Below are 19,352 nucleotides of genomic sequence, written 5' to 3'. Positions count from 1 at the left end.
ACTAGCCCTCCGTTTTAGTCCTATGACTGCAGGGGTGTTAGAATACATGCTCACTTCTTATGTTAAACTGTCTGTTTGATCTTGTATTTAGTTGTGACACTCTAAGTACCTTCCTGAGACCTGAGGAAGAGCTGTGTGTGGCCGGAAAGCTTGTCTCTCTCATCAACAGAAGTTGGTCCAATAAAAGAATTTAGCTCGCTCACCTTGTCTCTCTAAGATCCTGGTAATGACAAAGCTATAACAATACTGCATATTCAGAAGTAGAAACAGTCCCATCAGAAAACTATTAATGTACAACAGAAATTCCCAAATTGTTGCCTGTGGACAGCAGGGCTGTTGGCTCTGCCCACTTGATTCAGCTCCAACCAGGAGCTCTGTGGAAGGGAAGAGCTGTCACTATAAAAAGCTGCTGTTTGATAAAACAGATGGTAGTTTGGCCAGAGGCTACAGAGCATGGAGCTGATACCTGAACACTGATACCTTGTTTCCCTCCAACTGGGTTCTGAAAGCCAGGCAGGCCAGGCACACCTTAGCTCGCATTGATGTTACTGAGTTCCAATATGATCCAGGAAGCTCCTAATACGTTGAGAGCTGACAATATCTAGAAAACTAATTATTCTGTATCCGTTTGGTGGCTGGTGGGCTCTCTACCCAAGCTTCCAGACTGGTATGATTGAACAGAAGAACTGGATTTTAAAACAATTCATCTTTGATTCTACAGAAATTGATTACACTCACCTGGAAAAGATTCCTTCTTACTATAAGTGAGTGATTTTTCAAGCCCTGCTGCTACATACAGAGGCTTTAACAGTTGCATCAGAATACTGTACACTAATTTCTGAGGAAGAAAATGTAATGCACATACTTAAATATCACTAAAATGTGCACCAATTCTAAAGATATATATAGATACATATAATGGAACCTGCTTGCTCTAAACTCCGCTACAGAGCAAACTCCATTTACAGTTAAGTCCTTCAATATACAAAAGGCAATTGTGCTTGCAGTAAATCCCTCTTTCAAAGTTGCTTTATAAAATAAATGGCTTCACTGTCAGAGGACCCAAGGGCAATTCTAACCATTAAAAATTGTTAAACATTGTGTGATAATAACTCAGAGTTAATTGAACAAAGTAGGATAGAATCATAGGATATCAGGGTTAGAAGGGACCTCAGGAGATCATCTAGTCCAAACCCCTGCTCAAAGCAGGACCAATCCCCAACTAAATCATCCCAGCCAGGGCTTTGTCAAGCCTGACCTTAAAAACCTCTAAAGAAGGAGATTCCACCACCTCCCTAGGTAACCCATTCCAGTGATTTAGCACACAACAGCACAGGCTTTTTCCTATCTCAAGTTTTTATTAGATAGCACTTATCAGCATGGTATCCAAGGCTTCTTTTTTTCCTTGCCCTACATCTCCATCTTTTCCTTCTCTTCTGCTCCTGTAAGGGTATGTGCACTGTTTCTTTAAATCACTAGCAGAAGACTAGGGGTATGTCTACACTATAGGATCACTCCGATTATGCAGAGTTATTGCAAATGTTACACTGTTTGGGGGAAAATTATTAGTCCTCTGTTGCCTGGAATTTAAAAAAAATGCATTTCACCATAACAGCCTGCCTTAACACCAACAGATATATGCAAGTTACCTATAGCTATGACTGCTTTCCATGTTTCTCCCCGCCCTCTTCTACATAGCGCGTGATCCAAGAGACCACAACATTGCTCAATCAAGCAGACTAACCGGTAAATGCTGCTGCAATCCCCAGAGTATTGAGGGATTTCAGCTCTACCAATAAGGTCGGGTAGTTTCAGTCACTATCAGCAAACTGACTTGGGGGCAAAGAATCAGGGAAATTAGAATGAAATTGACTCAGATTTATATTCAGATGCAAATGTGTTCTCTTTTGTTGTCTTTTATTCCCTAATTCCAACTGACCAAAATATATTTCAGTCAATCCCATGTAATCTGCACTAGCAGCAAGGGTATGAATTAAGCAAATTCCTCCCTTCAGAAACCTGTCTCCTCCCCCAAGCCCCGTATGTAAAATTGTATGTCAAGGCTGGTTTCTGCTCAAGTCTTTGAACAAACATCTATAAACCTTAGCGTAAAACCTATCAGTCTTAGTCCAGTGAAAAAGAAATCTCAAAGATTAAAGTTTTGGCAGTAACTAAAAGAGGAACACATGATATGCACTTATCAGGTATTTTGTTTTAAATGGATATATTCCTAAACTGTAAGCCTTTTGGAATAGAAATGTGTCTGTACAGTGCCTAGTATGAGGGAGTCTCCTGATCCTGATGGGGCCTCAATAGCTGGATCAAAAACTTGCCAAAGAGTAAATGAGAACAGGGAGCCATCATGAAATGGGGTGTTTCCAGTGGGGGTTCTGCAGGTATTAGTACTAGGCCCAATGCTATTCAATATTTTTATCAATGATCTGGAAATAAATATAAAACTACTGATGAAAAAATTTGTGGCTGACACAAAGATTTGGGGAATGATAAATAACGATAAGGACTGGGCAGTCAGAAAAAGTGATCTGGATCACATATAAGCTGAGCCCATTGAAACAAAATGTGTTTTAATACAGCCAAATGCAATGTCATTCATCTAGAAACAAAGAATGTATGATTGAAAAGGATTTAAGGGTCAGAGTGGACAAGCAACTCAACATGCGCTACTAGAGCTGTGGAGAAAAGGGCTATCCCTTGAATATTTAACCTGGGTATTACTGAAGTGCTTTTACCACTATATATTCGGCACTGGGATAATAAATACTGCATACTGTTATAGGACGTTCATTTTCTAAAGGATATTGAAAAATTGGAGAGGATACAGAAAAAAGCCTAAAAATTAATTAGAGGGCTGAAGAAAAGGCCTTGCAGTGAGAGACTTGAAGAGCTAGATATATTTAGCTTATCAGAAAGAAGATTGAGGTATGACTTGATTTGAGTGTATAAATACCTTCACAGGGAGAAAATACCAAGTACAAAAGGGCTCTTTAATCTAGTGAAGAAAAGTGTAACAAGCACCAAAGGATAGATGCTGAAAATTAGAATTAAGGAAGATTTTTTTTTTTATTTTATTTTATTTTTTTTTTAAACAGTGAGGGTGATTAACCACTCAAACAATATTACCAGACGAGTGGAGGATTCTACAACTGTTGATGTCTTCAAATCAAGAATGGATGCCTTTCTAGAACATATGCTCTAGTCAAACAAAAGTCATTGGTCTCAATGAAGAGGTAAATGTGTGAAATTCTATGGCCTGTGTTATACAGGAGGTCAGATTAGTTGATCTAATGGTCCTTTCTGATTCAATTCTGTCAAATGTTCCAGGACTAAATTAAACTTCCAGTTTGCCACCAGAATTGATACAAGAACAGATCTTTGCCACTATTTTGACAACATGAGGATGAGAAACTGAACTCTCTTTCCTGGAAGAAGCCCAGAGAGCTTAAAATTCAATCACTTGAGGCCTTAAGGACTGAGGCTCAATCCTTTAAAGCAGCCATTGAGCAAAAGGTGAAGACAATCTTGACCAATACTGATTTTTCACTGAGACTGTCATCCCAGGGTTTGAAAACATGACAGATGCAGTAATAAGCCTTTGGATGACGAACCTTGTAGAATCCTCTCTAGCTTGAAGGAGGTCATTCACCAACTGGTCAGGATAATTGAAGTTACAATGGTTCACCTGTTTCTGTCTGCCAATTGAAAGGTAGCAGCATGTCCTGGCTCCATGACAGATTACCAACCTATGCTGTTGCAGCAACTGGACTGCTCTCTGGGTGATCCAAATAACTTTTTGTCTATATTGGAACATGATCAGAGGGTTTCCTAAATAGTGGAATACATTCATTCACTCCTTTCTCAGGCACACTTTTAGCATCACCAAAATTGTGACAGTTACTGTATTCAAAAAGGTGCTTCCCAAGTAATTGGTTGTACTCCCACTCTCTTTAGAAAACAGTCTCCAAGAATAGGATCCATGAGTAGGATCTCAATCCTGTGGGGAAATGGCTACATCTCACTACAATAGCTACAAAAAAAAAACATGAAGAAAAGTTCAGTTGAAAACGAGGCCCCTTGAAGTTGTCTCAAATTGGACACCCAAAACTGAAGCACCTAAAATCTCTAGTTATGTTTGAAAATTTAGCCTCCTGTTCCTACCCATTCAATAACTTCTCAGGCAATGAATGTATGCCCCAAGTCTTCTTTTTATTTTTCTGTGGTATGAATGATCATACACTAAATACATTATGAGCTAGTTCCCTCAGTTTGAAACTTCAGGACTTTGATGTCGCTTTTTTGCTCTAGCAATGTGACAATTTAATTGGCGTGCTTGCATCTATCATTAAAAATCTTCCATGTTTGAAATATGGTTTCAAACATGGCCTCTTCTTTGCTGCTTCTCAACCAATATTGAAAACTTTTTACCTGTTTATGTTGATAGGGCCAATCATGTTCAATACCTATTATAAAAAGGAACAATCAACTCCGCTAGAAAGAGAGAGGACCACATTTTGTTACAACAGGTAATACACTTGGGCACTTATCTATAACAATGGAAAAAGCATTTTTAATATTACTTCAGGAGGAACCTGGGAAAAGCCATGTTTGACACAATATTAAACATGGCTTCACTTCCTAGTGACAAGGCTTGCAAGGGGGAAATATGATTTATAGAAACAGATAGACAGACAGTCCTATATTGGACTATGGCTGAATGGGAGGATGTGTGCATTGGCCTGGTCACTAAACAAGAAAGATTAGAAAGGATGACCACATAATTTTGTGCTTCTTTGGCCTCTTGTCTTAGACTTTCAAAGTTTGTGTCTGTGTTACGGGATGAAGAAGGGACTGTAACTGACCTGTTCTCCTAGTATGAAGTGAAGTTGCAAAAAATTTGTTTGGCATAAATAAAAAGTACTGAAAGAAACAGGAGTTTTAAAAAAGTCAGCTGGAAGAAAATCAAATCAGATATAAAGAAAACAGACTTCCAAGGTAAATAAAACTCTGAAGTAAATTCAAAATCAGGAGATTAAAATCTAGTTATATGATGTTTTGTGCCTATAAAAAATGAAGGAAGAGGACATGGGTACAATGTGTCTTCCCTTACAACAAGAACCCTGCTGCTGACGAAGTGTTCCATTTATTATCTGTGCTCCCTGGGAGTTAAATCAATGATGCCATTCTTTTTCCTCTATCTCCTCAGAGAAAGACACAATGTGGTTCCAGTCACACCTGTCTGTATTATAGACTCAGCACATGGTATACAGATTGCTACAAAAGCAAAGTGTGCTTCATCATATCTAAATCTGTCCTAATTACAATCACACAAACAGGATATAACAACATAGCTTTTCTATGCTCAGCTGTAGCAGCCAGATACTCACAAAGATGGGTCTTGGACCAGATCTTTAAGGTTTATCCCACTGCGGTCTTCAGCAAGGTTCCTGAAGCAACTGTCACTCACTAAAAAAGAGAAACACAAGAAATGAAAATTCGAGAACAGTGTACAGTTTTTGTCAGGCAAATAATATTTGTTTGTTTGGCAGACTGTTTATTTAAAGGAAAGCTCAGAGCTCATCTATTAAATTACTTTTCAGTGAAGTTTCACCTAATTTAGATATGTTGACTAAAACACAAAAAGGTCAAAAAACTTGTCATGAGGCGGACCATTAAGTGCCTCAGCTAGGTCCCTCAATATCCTAAATCCCTTGTTCTGACAAGCCAACCACACAATCTCATCAAACATGACATTGGAGGTGTTAATATACACAAATAGGACAAATTATAGTGCCCTTGTGTCAATCACACAATTCAATATGCTAAAGGGTGGGAAATATTGAGAATTGCTATATTTTAACATTTCATTTTAAGTTTTCAATAGTTTACAGTATTAATTGTTTACTTGAATTGCAGTTAAACATACAATAATGTAGACAGTATAATTATTAATACAACTTATAAATGATAATAAAATTGTGTTTAAAACAGTTCCAGTAGAATAATCCACCTAGGAGAATTACCATAATAATTCAAGACACAACGAATTACATAGGAGATTAAGTTTAAAAGAACATTATTCATGTATTCTTGTTTTGTTTTCCGAAAAACATGTTTGTTATTTGAACCTGGAGCCCAAAAGCTACTTTTTGCATAATTCCCTCTTCATATACACACCCTCAGTACTCTTTGTAGCATTGTTATAGTGTAGTACTTTGCATTTGTACTTACTGAATTTCATCCCATGTATCTCAGACCATTTCTTCAATTTGTCAAGATTATTTTGAATTCTAATCCTGTCCTTCAAAATGCTCCCAATTTGGTATCATCCACAAACTTTGTAACTGTACTCTCTGTGCCATTATCTAAATCATTTATGAATATATTAAACAGTACTGGACCTAGGACAGATCCCTGTGGGAGCCCACTCAAAATGCTCTTCCAGCATTTGTGTACTCACCTTATATTAACTTTGTCTAGGCTATATTTTCCTAGTTTGCTTATGAGGGGATCATGTGAGACAGCATCAAGAGCCTTACTAAAGTCAAGATATATCACATCTACTGCTTCCACCCCCTGTTGTTACCCAGTCAGAGAAGGATATTAAGTTGGTTTGAAAGGAGTTGTTCTTGACAAATCTAAGGCATTACTTATTAACTCTTAGATGCTTACAAATTGATTCATTCATTATCTTTCTGGGTACCAAAGTTAAACCGACTGGTCTACAATTCCCTGGGTGAGCCTTATTCCCCTTTTCATAGATAGGCAGTATATTTGCCCTTTCCCAGTCCACCAGGATCTCTCCTGCCCTTTATAAGTTCTCAAAGACAATCACGAATGGTTCAGAGATCTCTTCAGTCAGTTTCTTAAGTATTCTAGCTTGTATTTCATCAGATGATACTTGGAATCATCTAACCTGTCTAAATAATTCTTAGCTACTTCTTTCCCTATTTTAGCCTCAGATGCTACACCACTTACACCCATGTTCAGTATGTTAGTCATCCGTTCACTGCTAACCTTTTTGGTGAAAACTGAAACAAAAAGGCATTTAACCCTTAAGCTATTGTTGCATTTTCTGTTACTGTTTTTCCCTACTCATTGAATAATGGGCCTACTCTATCCTTGATCTTCCTCTTGCTTCTCATGTATTTGTAAAAAAAAAAAATAATAAAATGTTTAAGCCTTAATGCCCTAGCAAGTTTAATCTCATTTTGTGCCTTGGCCTTTTTGATTTTGTCCCTATATACTTGGCTTCTGTTTTGTTTTTGTTTTTTTTTTCTAATTCAAAACCAGTTTATTGTGCTAGAAATTACTAAGTGAAATTATATCCTCTGTGTTATGCAAGAGGTCAGACTAGATGATCATTACAGTCCTTTCTGGCCTGAAAAATCTGTAACTATCATATTGGTCTCTTAGGGCTATTGGTAGCCAATGCAAGTAAGAGCAATCCTCAATGCAGACAGACAGCCCAAGATCCTTGTGTTTAGAGTCAAGTTCTCAGAGACTTTGAACAGGATATTTATGGAAATGCATTCCCCAGGAGAATATTTGCCATCTTGATTCAAAACAGGGCTTTGGAGCTGTGCTCCAGCTCCACAAAAACCTGCAGCTCCACTGCTCCGGAGCTGCTCCATGCTCCAGCTCTGGGCTCCACTCCAAAGCCCTGATTCAAAATGTAATGTTTATTGAAAGATGCTGATTTTTGTTACAAATGCATGTAGAGTTTTAACTTGCGTGTTCTACAATGCATGTTTTATGGAGTATTACAGGATTATTAAGATGCATCTCTCAAATCACTAATACAGTCATTAGTAAGGCTTCTGATCTGAACACAGCATAAAAGAACACCTCCTTGTACATTTGGAGAAAGCAAAACAAAGATAAATAATTAAAATGTACTTGCGCCACTGAATATTGCACGCACATTAACCAATCACAAGATGCTATAGAATATAAAAACAAAATAGATGCATAAAAATAAACATGCAAAAATGAAATACCTACATAAATATTGTGAGCATAGATTAAATTTATTAATCTTGACTAGGAAGGAACTAAATAAAAGCTTCACATTCATATACAGATTATCAGCCAAGGGTTTGTATGCTTACAAATCCTATCAAACGAAGCAATGAAACCTGCAAAGCTGAAACACCACCACACAACAAGGCACCTGGAGTATAAAGATAAACCTAGAGACTTTTTTCAATGAAAGAAGAATACAACTGAAAGAAAACTCAAATGACAAACATAACATCGGTTCTGGAAAAGGCTCTGCTTCGGACTGCAAAGAGTAAAAATCCCATACCATTGGAGAAGTACCGATTCTTCCAGCTGCTGTAGAAACATGTAAAGAGATAGTAAGTGAAGATGCAGCACAGAAACTTAAGGCCATACCACTTTATAACAATACAGTTAGCAGGAGAATTGAAGAGCTTTCAAATGATGTAAAATGCCAACTAACTGAAAGTCTATGTACATGTGAAGAGTTTACAATTCAGCTTCATAAGACAACCGATGCTGGTAATGCAGCATAATTATTAGTTTTGTTTGTTAGGTTTGGCTGGAGGAAATTTTAGATGATTTTCATTTTTGTCAGGAATTACCAGAACAGACAACAGGTCAGGAAATAGTCAAATTATCGGATATTTAATGAAAGCTGAATTGGGAGAAGTGTGTTGCTGTTTGCAAGGACGGTGATGCTGCTACAGCAGGCAACAAGAGTGGAGTTGTTACAAGAATATGAGCCATAAATCCACAGGTAACTGTAACACACTATATGTTGCATTGCCGGGCCCTTGCATCAAAGAAAATGGAACCCGAATTACAAGATGTGCTAAATGCTGCTGTGACAGTTGTGAAGTTTGCAAAGCTCTGGCCTTTGAATTCATGCCTTTTTGCAAAGCTGTGTTTAGAAATGGGTGCAGGACATGACAAATTATTGTTTCATTCAGAAGTGTGTTGGCTATCTCACAGCAGAGTGTTGGAAAGTTTCTATGCTTCACAAAGAGCCGCTGGGTTTTCTTTCTGTGCACAATCCCAAGATCGCCACAAACTTTTCTGACCTGATATGGATCATGAAGCTGGCATACCTCACAGACATTTTTAACTAGTTGAATGCACTAAACCTGTCCCCACAAAGGGGGTGATACAATCATACTTGAGGTGAGTGACAAGACTACAGCTTTTCAGAAAGAAATGGAGATTTGGAAAACTAGGCTGAACAGTGGAATCTCCGAGATGTTTCCACTATTGACAGAATTTCTGGATACTAATAGCATCACAACTGACTGCATGAGAGACAGAATCATTGCTCAACTTTCAATAATATAAGCATGGAGGAATATAATTGAGTTCGGGATCCATTCTCAACTTTTGCTATGTCATCTTGCCATTGGAGTGGAAAAGCAGGACAGGAGCTGCTCGAATTATTCTGTGACTGAACAGTGAAAATTAAGTTTCAGGAATAGACAACTTGACAGTTTTAGCCAACTGTTGCTGTAGAGTACCCAATTTCAGTTACAGAAGCAATGAAAGTGTCACTACTTTTCCCAATAACATATATATGAAGCATCATTCTGTGCCATGACAACTATGAAGACAAAGTTCAGGTCCCGACTGGAAACGGAGAATGATTTATGAGTTTACTTGTCAATCATCACACCAAGAATAGACAGACTGCAGTAAGACATAGGCACACCCATCTTACTGATTATCTATAAGTACTCCAATACTCTTTCTTAAAGCATTATTAATAGAACATGTTTATATGAAGTAAACATATACTTGTCAGTCAGTTTCTCAGTTGGAGGGTTCATGATTAACATTGCATTTGAAAGGGGTACGTCAACAAAAAAAGTATCAGAACTTCAGCCTTAGTATAAAGAGTTTCCTTACAATAAACAGTATTTTATAATGATTAAATTATTCTTATAACTTATTCCTTTTTTGTTTTTTTTTTAAACATCAAGTACCTTAAATCATATTATTTTTAGGAAATTCTATCTTAAGAAAATTTCTTGATCTTTTTTGATCTAGCTGTCTCCATGGCGTTCTTCTGTGAACGTTCCACAGCAGAATTTGATTTCTTTCACCTTTATACAGAATTTTCTCTTAGAATCATCATTTGTATTACACTATTGCCCAGAAGTCCCAATTCAGATTCAGGTCCCATTGTTCTGGGCACTATTCACATATATAGTGAGAGAGAGTCCCTGACCAAATAAGCTTACAGTCTAAAGTCCTGATCCAGTAAATGCTTGTGTACACGAGCAGCTCCTCTTTAACTTAAAGATGAATCCTTTTGTAACAAGTAGTAACTGCTTTTGGAACCCAGATCTTAGGCGCTAAACAGAGATAGCAGTAGGTTTCTTTTCCAAATTAAAAAATGCCTCTTCCAGAAAGGCCACTCTTCATCAGCAATAGCATTCCTTGTCTTATAGGTATGTCTTTACAAAAGAATAGCCTGGGACAGGATAGTACGGGCAGCTGAGGACTCCTTCACCAGCCTTAAAGAATCAGTATATCCCATTATAGCAACTTTAAATTAACTTTGCTGACACATTTGTGTGACCACTGGATGCTAATCTGGCACCTGAAGGCTGCTTCTAGATCAGATCAGCTAACTGCCCCACAGACAGTTTTGTCAGCCAGAGTTCATGCCCTGTCTATGTTCCCTTTCCTGTGGCATATATAGGAGTCATTATGCAAGCCTTATCCCATAGAGGACTGTCCCACATTCTTCACTGAATGTGGTCCATGGACATTAAAGTCAACAAAACCTGTTTCGAAAATTGCGCTGAACTACTTGTACAAGCAATCACAATGCATCTCTTTAGATCCATGGAGGGACATAAGAATTGCAATGCTGAGCATCGGAGTACCTAACTTCTAGGTGCCTAGAGAGAGTCACAGAAACAACACTGCAATTCACAAAGCCTAAGTTCGACACTGCGGCTCCCTAATACTATGAATGGGGAGAAGGAGGCACCTAAGAATGCTATCAAAAAAGCCACCCAGCTTGGTGCTGACTAAACTAGCCAACAGGAGACACTAGTCAGAGATGTTTTTGCTAGTCAGAGGGATGTGTGCCAAACTCTCTCTTGGCAACATGTGCACAAGTCCAGGCTGCAGGCGGGGCACCTAGCTTCCTTAGTGATCCACGAACCAGGGGAAGATTGGTGTTCAGCCACCTAAGTTGCAGATGAAGACCAAAACAAAACAGAAGGGGGATGCGCTCAGTGAAACAAAACCAGGGGGAAGGAGGAAGAGCAGCAGCTCCCTTATAACTTTCAGTCTAAAAGACAGGATACTCACCAATCCCACTTGAATCCCCAATTCAAGTTCCCCCTCATCCTGAGGGGGAGAAGAGATTTGAACAGGGGTCTGCTCGGGTGCATACTCTAGCTACTGGGCTATGGGATATTCTGATATGGGGCTCCCTCAATTTCTCCTATTAAAGTTGTTCCACTTTAAACAACTGAATAATTAAATATTAATTGGGCCACAGAAAGTTAGAATGACTCTAGAGTAACAGGTACAGCACTCACCTGAGAGATGCAATCCCTGGTTAAGATCCCTTCCCCCACTCAGGTGGAGGGATGACTTGAATCAGAGGTCTCCCATATCCTGGCTGAGTACCCTATCTATTAGGCTAAAGGTTACAAGGAAAGTCCTCCACCTCCATGCCCTGCATATAACTTAGGTGATCAAATGCCTATCTTTCCCAGTTTGTGAATTGCTCTTGGGCTTTGGTGGGAGACAGATATCTCCAGATGCCTATCATGAGGCAGAAGTGCACATGCTCAGGCAGGAGAATGGCACCTCAGCACCTAGGGAGAAGCTGCAGTGCACATGTCCATAGAGGAAAAAACCAACAACAAAAAACCACCCTTAGGCACTGAGTTAGTGTAAGTGCCTACCTGGTTAGGCCGCAGCTGAGTGGGGGTTTAGTGGATCATGGTGGTGCCTAAAAACAGAACGTAGGTGCTGAAGTACTTTTGTGGATCCCACCCTGACAGACTTAATCAGAGAAATGTAGGGCTGAAAGGGCTCTTGAGAGGTCTTCAAGTTCAGCCCTCTGCACTGAGGCAGGAACAAATATACCTGGACCATCCCTGACAGGTGTTTGTCCAGCTGCTCTTAAAAACCTGAAAAGAACTAATGTGCAAGATCGGCATGCAATTTTCAAAATGTTCAGAATGGTTAAAGAAAATCAATTACTTTCAAACAAATGCTCTATTTATTTACTTTTGCTACAGGCCTATCTAAAGAAGTTTGGCTCACATTTTTCAAATGGGAAAAACCAATTTATTTTAATCTCACTCTACTAAAAATTGCTGTGTGAAAACGGAGTTAAAATGGAAACTTTTGCATCTTGAGGATACCAAACACCTGCCACAACAGAATTTGTCGCATCGTCTCAAAATATATTAAATAGGCACTATCTGTAATATCTGATGGAAAACATTTCATAGCATACCACAGCCAATTCAGAAAAACAGTTTAGTAACAGAAAGGTGTGAAAGCTACAGTAATTAATCAGGCTCTGTTATAAAAGCTGTTTAGGTGTGCACATAGTCAATTACAGAAGACATAATACTATCTTGGCTTCTTCCAAGTGTTTACATATTCTGACATGAAAGCTGTAGGAAACAGGACCAACTAAGGTTTGTTTTGCTTAATTGGACCCATTAGGGAGAATTATCCCTTTGCTGACACAGATATTAGATCACATTTATATGACTCTATCCCTCTTTTTCCATCGTGGTTTGGGTAAAGATGAAATCTTTGTAATCAGTGATAAAAAAGAAAATGATTACTTTGGAGTTCAAACAATGTCTAACTAATATGCATGCACAAACTCTTGGTGACAAGACAGAACTAAAAATTCATGAGATATTTTGCTTCTGCAACAAAAAGTTGCTTAAATATTTTTGTTTATAGAATTATAAGTATTCACTATAGAAATTCTTGCTAAATTTACTTGCACTTCATATGCAGCAAAAACTGACGGAAAGTTTATGGCTCATTATATCAAAAATAGGCTCAAGCAACAAAGATAAATGTTCATAAATGTTAATCAATCTTTTAAACTGAAAAGAAATAATGTTTAAAATTCAAATAATACAATACAGTGCTATTAATAGGACAATATTGTGATATTAAGTCAAAATATTATATTGTTTCTATTCAGATATTCACTTCATCTTGACTGTCAGAACATGTACAGTGAGCAGCAGTAATTCCAGGAAACTGAAAGCCTCTGGGGCAATGTTCTTGGTGAGTTCTCATTTGCCCATAGCTGGCAACAAGCTACTGGGCATAGTTTTCTTCCAGAATTAGCGTTTTCAAGTCCATACTGATCTCAGAAGCACTGCTGGCCTTTGCCAAATTGAGCAGAAATTTAGTACTCATCTTTCATTTCATCTTTGAAAAGTTTGTCATGTGCGAAATTTAGAGGCTGAAGTCTGTGAAAGAAGGTGGAACAAAGACTAGCATAATCTCACATTGCTAGAGTATTGTGAATAACTAATCCATAGTGAAACTTCTAAAGAGATCAAGTATTAGCAATGCCTCATTTTCCTCAGGAATGTACTGCTTAATATTTATAAAAGAAAAATACTCATTGTACTCCATAGAACCATAGTTTTAACATCAGAAAGCAACACTATGATCTTCTAGTCTGACTTCCTACAAAACAAAGAGCTTAGAATTTCATCCAGTAATTTTTGTAATAGAGGGGAATTTTTCATCTCTACAATATAAATGAAAAATAAATCAACACAACTATTTTACCCAAATGGTTTGTGTAATGTAAAAGTCTGATGGACCTACACAAAGTAAGGAAGAGAAATCACTGTTCTGCCTCTGTAAATTACCTGAGGACCAAATTAGCTCCTAGCAAGCGTGCAGGGAAGGATGAGGGGCACTCATCATTTAACACCAAGCCAATGACTTCCACTTGCTTAGACTTGTTTATTTTCATTGATCATTATGAAGAACTGATATTAAGAAGAGATTTGTTTTAATAGTTTTTTAAATGAGCTCTGAGCTGAAAATAGCATTCAGATTTAAAAACTTCATCCTCAGCAATGGAAATTTTGGTTCCCTTTTTTTTAGATTAGTGCATTTGTCTCAAAAATATCCAAGCCAATTATATAGAAAGAAATATACTGTACTACCAATAACTCTGTTGACAATCAGCCTTACTCAAATCAAGAGCCACAACAAGAACTCAGATATTAAAATTTCTTTAAGAGCACAAATTGCACATAAATTTTCTTCAATTAAAAATTGCCTCCTCCATAAATATTACTGGACATCACCTTTACTGGGGGAAGTGTGGAGTCAGTGGAGTTTGGGGACTAATTAGTGAGGTTAGGAGTAATTTTGTAACTTGTTTAGGAGGTCCAGTTTAAATTTACTGCCAATAAATACATTAACAGTTCATAGCAGAACATAACCCATCTCAAACCTAAGTTCAGCTGAATATTTATGGCCTGACTGTCAAAAGGTCCTGAGTAACCTAATGCCACTGATTCAATGAGAACTGAAGCTGTTCAATATCTTTGAAAAATTAGGGTATTCCCTTCTGTATTTTTTCTTGGTAATGGAGGTGGAGCGAGTAGTAGATTATAGTTATTTACAGAAGAATCTACTACTTAAATGGAAATGTCAGATGTATAAGAAAAATTACCGAGATCCACATCTACAAATGAACTTCCTGATTTAAGCTAATGCAAACACTTCAGAAGAGACATTTCTGAACAGCAGCAAGGTGATTGCAATTAACTCATCTCAAACACCAGCCTCTCCTCCTCCACCCAGTGCGAGTGCTTCTGTGTTGCAACTGACATTTCAGTGTCAGATCAGGCTATGCATGCTACCATAATGAGAGTACACAGTAATACCTGTAGCTCATCAAATCCACTGCCTTGTGGGTAGCCTGGGAGGATGTAAGGCTAAGGGAGCAACCCCTGACAGAAAAGCCCCACTGCTTTGCGGGTGAATTCGGGAGAATGTAAAGCTATGAGAGTAAACTCAAGACAGAAAATCTGGAGCGGAGCCTCAAAGGCAGTTAGGTACTAAGATCTTAGTATCTTTCTGGCAACTCCTGCAGCAGATCAGGTACCATATGTACTTGTTCTTCCTCTCTTCTGGATTTTACCAGTGATAGTGGGAGGGGGATCCTGATGCATGGGTAACTCAGGACCTCCATATCATCTGCGCAGGCTTGCACCCTGGAGAGGTACTCCAGCTTCACCTCAAGCATCAACACAACACAGGAGGCTGCAGTCACCAGTTCTAAGTTCTTACTCAATTGGTGTAGAGTTGGGTGGCGCAGGCTGCCTCCGACAGTGGGATAGATCATATCTCACGGGACAACCACCGCCCACCATAAAACTGGGCAGCCCCCAGATAAGAGGGTGTTGTCCCGCCACAGTCTGCCTGCTTCAATGGGTGTTCGGAGCTTAGAGTTTTATAACTTGACAAGTGGACTGTAACCAACACACCAGGCAAATCAAGTAAAAGAAAGAAAACATCCTTACAGACAGGGTTCTGGAATGTTCTCACCGTGACAACCGGATTATTAGACGATCTTCAAGAAATCAACTATGTATGTAAAACGGCCTTGATCAATAACAAGCTGAAATGACTCAATGAGGATATTGCATCCTTCCAAGAAACACAGCTAGCATCAAATGGATCTCTCAGGGAAAAAGACTACACTCTTTTTTTGGCAGGGAAAAAGCGCTGAAGAAACATGAGAGCGCGGAGTGAGATTTGCCATCAAGAACTCACTTATGGGGATGACTGAGCCACCTATAAATGGACAGGAGAGAATTTTGGCACTACACTTGTTCACATCTGATTGACCAATCAACCTTGTGAGTGTGTACGTCCCAACACTTTCCTTGTCTTTTGACATCAAGGACCAGTTCTATGACCAGTTGAACACCACTATCAGCAGAATTCCAAAATACAAATATATTTTCCTGCATGGAGCAGGTCCTCAAAGAATCAATTCTGAAGCACTTAGAGGAGAGAAAAGTGATCAGGAACTGTCAGCATGGATTCACCAAGGGCAAGTCATGCCTGACTAACCTAACTGCCTTCTATGAGGAGATAACTGTGTCTGTGGATGAGGGGAAACCAGTGGATGTGTTTTTCCTTGACTTTAGCAAAGCTCTTGATACAGTCTCCCACAGTATTCTTGCCAGCAAGTTAAAGAAGTATGGGCTGGATGAATGGACTATAAGGTGGATAGAAAGCTGGCTAGATCATCCAGTTCAACAGGTAGTGATCAATGGCTCCATGTCTAGTTGGCAGCCGGTTTCAAGCGGAGTGCCCCAAGGGTAGGTCCTTGGGCCAGTTTTGTTCAATATCTTTGTTAATGATCTGGAGGATGGTGTGGACTGCACTCTCAGTAAGTTTGCAGATGACACTAAACTGGGAGGAGTAGTAGATACGCTGGAGGGTAGGGATAGGATACAGAAGGATCTAGACAAATTAGAGGATTGGGCCAAAAGAAACCTGATGAGGTTCAACAAGAACAAGTGCAAAGTCCTGCACTTAGGACGGAAGAATCCAATGCACTGCTACCGACTAGGGATTGAATGGCTAGGCAGCAGTTCTTCAGAAAAGGACCTATGGGTTACAGTGGACAAGAAGCTGGATATGAGTCGACACTGTGCCCTTGCTGTCAAGAAGGTCAACAGCATCTTGGGCTGTATAAGTAGGGGCATTGCCAGCAGATCGAGGAACGTGATCATTCCCCTTGATTTGGCATGGTGAAGCCTCATCTGGAGTACTATGTCCAGTTTTGGGCCTAATACAAGGATGTGGAAAAATTGGAAAAAGAGTCCAGTGGAGGGCAACAAAAATGATTAGGGGGCTGGAACACATGACTTATGAGGAGAGGCTGAGGGAACTGGGATTGTTTAGTCTGCAGAAGAGAAGAATGAGGGGGGATTTGATAGCTGCTTTCAACTACCTGAAAGGGGGTTCCAAAGAGGATGGATCTAGACTGTTCTCAGTGGTACCAGATGAGAGAACAAGGAGTAATGGTCTCAAGTTGCAGTGGGAGAGGTTTAGGTTGGATATTAGGAAAAGCTTTTTCACTAGGAAGGTGGTAAAGCACTGGAATGGGTTACCTAGGGAGGCGGTGGAATCTCCTTTCTTAAGAGGTTTTTAAGGTCAGGCTTGGCAAAGCCCTGGATGGGATGACTTAGCTGGGAATTGGTCCTGCTTTGAGCAGGGGGTTGGACTAGATGACCTCCTGAGGTCCCTTCCAACCCTGATATTCTATGATTCTATGAGACGTCAATGTAAGGGTGGGAACTGGTCATGAAGCATGGACCAACTGTCTTAGTCAACATGGAACTGGTAAGATGAACGGAAGCCATCAGAGACTGCTAGAACTTTGTTCATATTACAACCTCCCTGTAACAAACTCATTCTTCCAGACAAATCCACAACGCAAAGTGTCTTGGAAACATCCCAGATCTGGCCATTGACATCAACTGGATCTTATCATCGCAAGGCATCCCAACCTTAATACTGTCCTCATTACCTGTAGATATTGAAGAGCAACATAGATCACTCTCTGGTATGCAGCAAGGTCAAACTTACAGCAAAGAAAATACAGCCAGTTTTCATATGCATTGGCTTCGTCAAATCTTTGGCATCTCCTGGAGGGACAGAGTCACCAACACTGAGGTGCTCAAGTGGGCCAGCATACCCAGCATGCAAACACTCTTCAAACAGAGACGCCTTTGCTGGCTTTGGCATGTGTGCTGAATGAATGATGGGCACATCCCAAAAGACACATCCTCTATGGTGAATTGGCATCTGGAACAAGACCCAAGGCGAGCCTAAAATTGCATTTCAAGGATGAGTGCAAGTGACACCTCAAAGAAATGGACATGGACGTGGACAACAGGGAAGATCACACTCAAGACCGCAGCCTTTGGAAACAAGAGCTTAACAAAAGGTCTCCAGAGTTACGAGAGGAAAAGGAGAACAGAGGAGAAAAGCGCTCGCAGAAGGCAGAGTCCAAAAGGTCAAAACATCACCTTTAAATTTAGTAGATATGGCAGAGACTGTCTCTCTTGAATGGTCTTTTGAGCCATAGCAGCAGCAGCCATAAAATCAACTGAGTAAATTCTTTACCTCTCAGGGGTGCATACCCATGGTCTCTCGAGACTGAAGGATGCCTACTATTCTACTGACATGTCAATCAAAAGCATCACCATGCATACCTTCCACCAGTTATTTCCAACAAATAAAGTTAGCCCATAGGGCTAAACTATTCATAAATTTCATAGACTTTGGGTATGTCTACATTACAAAACAAAAAGCAAAAAAAAACCCAGACCCATAGCAGCATGTCTCAAAGCCCATCTCAACTGCTACAAGGCTAAAATTAGCAATGTAGATTATCCTAGTCAGGAATGTCTACATTGCTATTTTTAGTCCCATAACATGAAGCCTGTGAGCTTGAATTAGTTGACCTAGGCTCTGATCCTCACTGCCAGAAGCCTTTTTTGCAGTATAGACATATCCTTTAACACCAGTGAAGACCATTATGATCATCTAGTCAGACTTCCTGCATAACACAGGTCATAGCTTTTGTTTGACTTACAGCATATCTTTTAGAGACACATCCAATCCAGATTTAAAGATTTCTAGTGCTAGAGAATCATCAACATTCCTAGGTACATTATTCCAATGGCTAACTACCCTTAAAAAATGTACATGCTATTTTCAGTTTAGAGTTGTATAGCTTCAACATATAGCCATTTGATCTTGTTATATGTTTGCTAGTTTAAAGAGCCCTTGAATATCAGATATCTACTTCCCAGGTAGATACTTGTAGATGGTAATCATGTCACCTCTTTTCCTTCTCTTTGGTAAAATAAATAGATTGAGCTTAAGATACAGCTTTTGCTAAACTAAATAAATCAGGCATGAATATGACTGGTTTACATTACTTTTGACTGATAATGATGACAAGGTATTGAAAATTCAATGAATCATTTGAAATGGAGAGAAAAATATATAATAATGAAAATATAAACCCAGAAGAGAAGGTTGATCTTAGACACTAAAGAATGTGCAATGCCATAGTTCCTTGGAATAACATTTTATTTGGGTTGAGGTTGATGAGTAAAACAATATTCTTTTTAGTAGGATCCCAGTCCTTCAGTCAGATACATGAGGATGAACTCCTTGCATTCAGTTAGGTTCTCCACATATTCTGGGGCCTGTTCTCATGGATTAGATTGCGGGATCAGAGACTATTTTTTTAGTAACATGCTATTGTTGAGAAAAAC

At 39.2% G+C, this 19,352-nt stretch overlaps 1 protein-coding gene across 28 annotated transcripts in view; it reads right to left on the bottom strand.

Moving 5' to 3' along the window:
• The window catches only part of GPHN (gephyrin), a 648,985-nt gene that overhangs the window by 468,484 nt on the left and 161,149 nt on the right, over window positions 1-19,352 (bottom strand). For 27 of the 28 annotated variants that reach the window (XM_075065364.1, XM_075065351.1, XM_075065350.1 and 24 more), the window contains one exon: window positions 5,403-5,481. In XM_075065364.1, coding sequence (XP_074921465.1) covers window positions 5,403-5,481 — 79 coding nt within the window. Of the gene's footprint in view, window positions 1-4,443; window positions 4,479-5,402; window positions 5,482-19,352 lie in introns of all 28 variants that reach the window. The other variant, XM_075065366.1, reaches the window with a different exon arrangement.

This window comes from Chelonoidis abingdonii, chromosome 4 (assembly GCF_003597395.2).
Source record: "Chelonoidis abingdonii isolate Lonesome George chromosome 4, CheloAbing_2.0, whole genome shotgun sequence".
NCBI classification, from domain to species: domain Eukaryota; kingdom Metazoa; phylum Chordata; order Testudines; family Testudinidae; genus Chelonoidis; species Chelonoidis abingdonii.
Note: the sequence above shows the minus strand (reverse complement) of the source record. Positions and strands in the feature narration are given on the sequence as shown.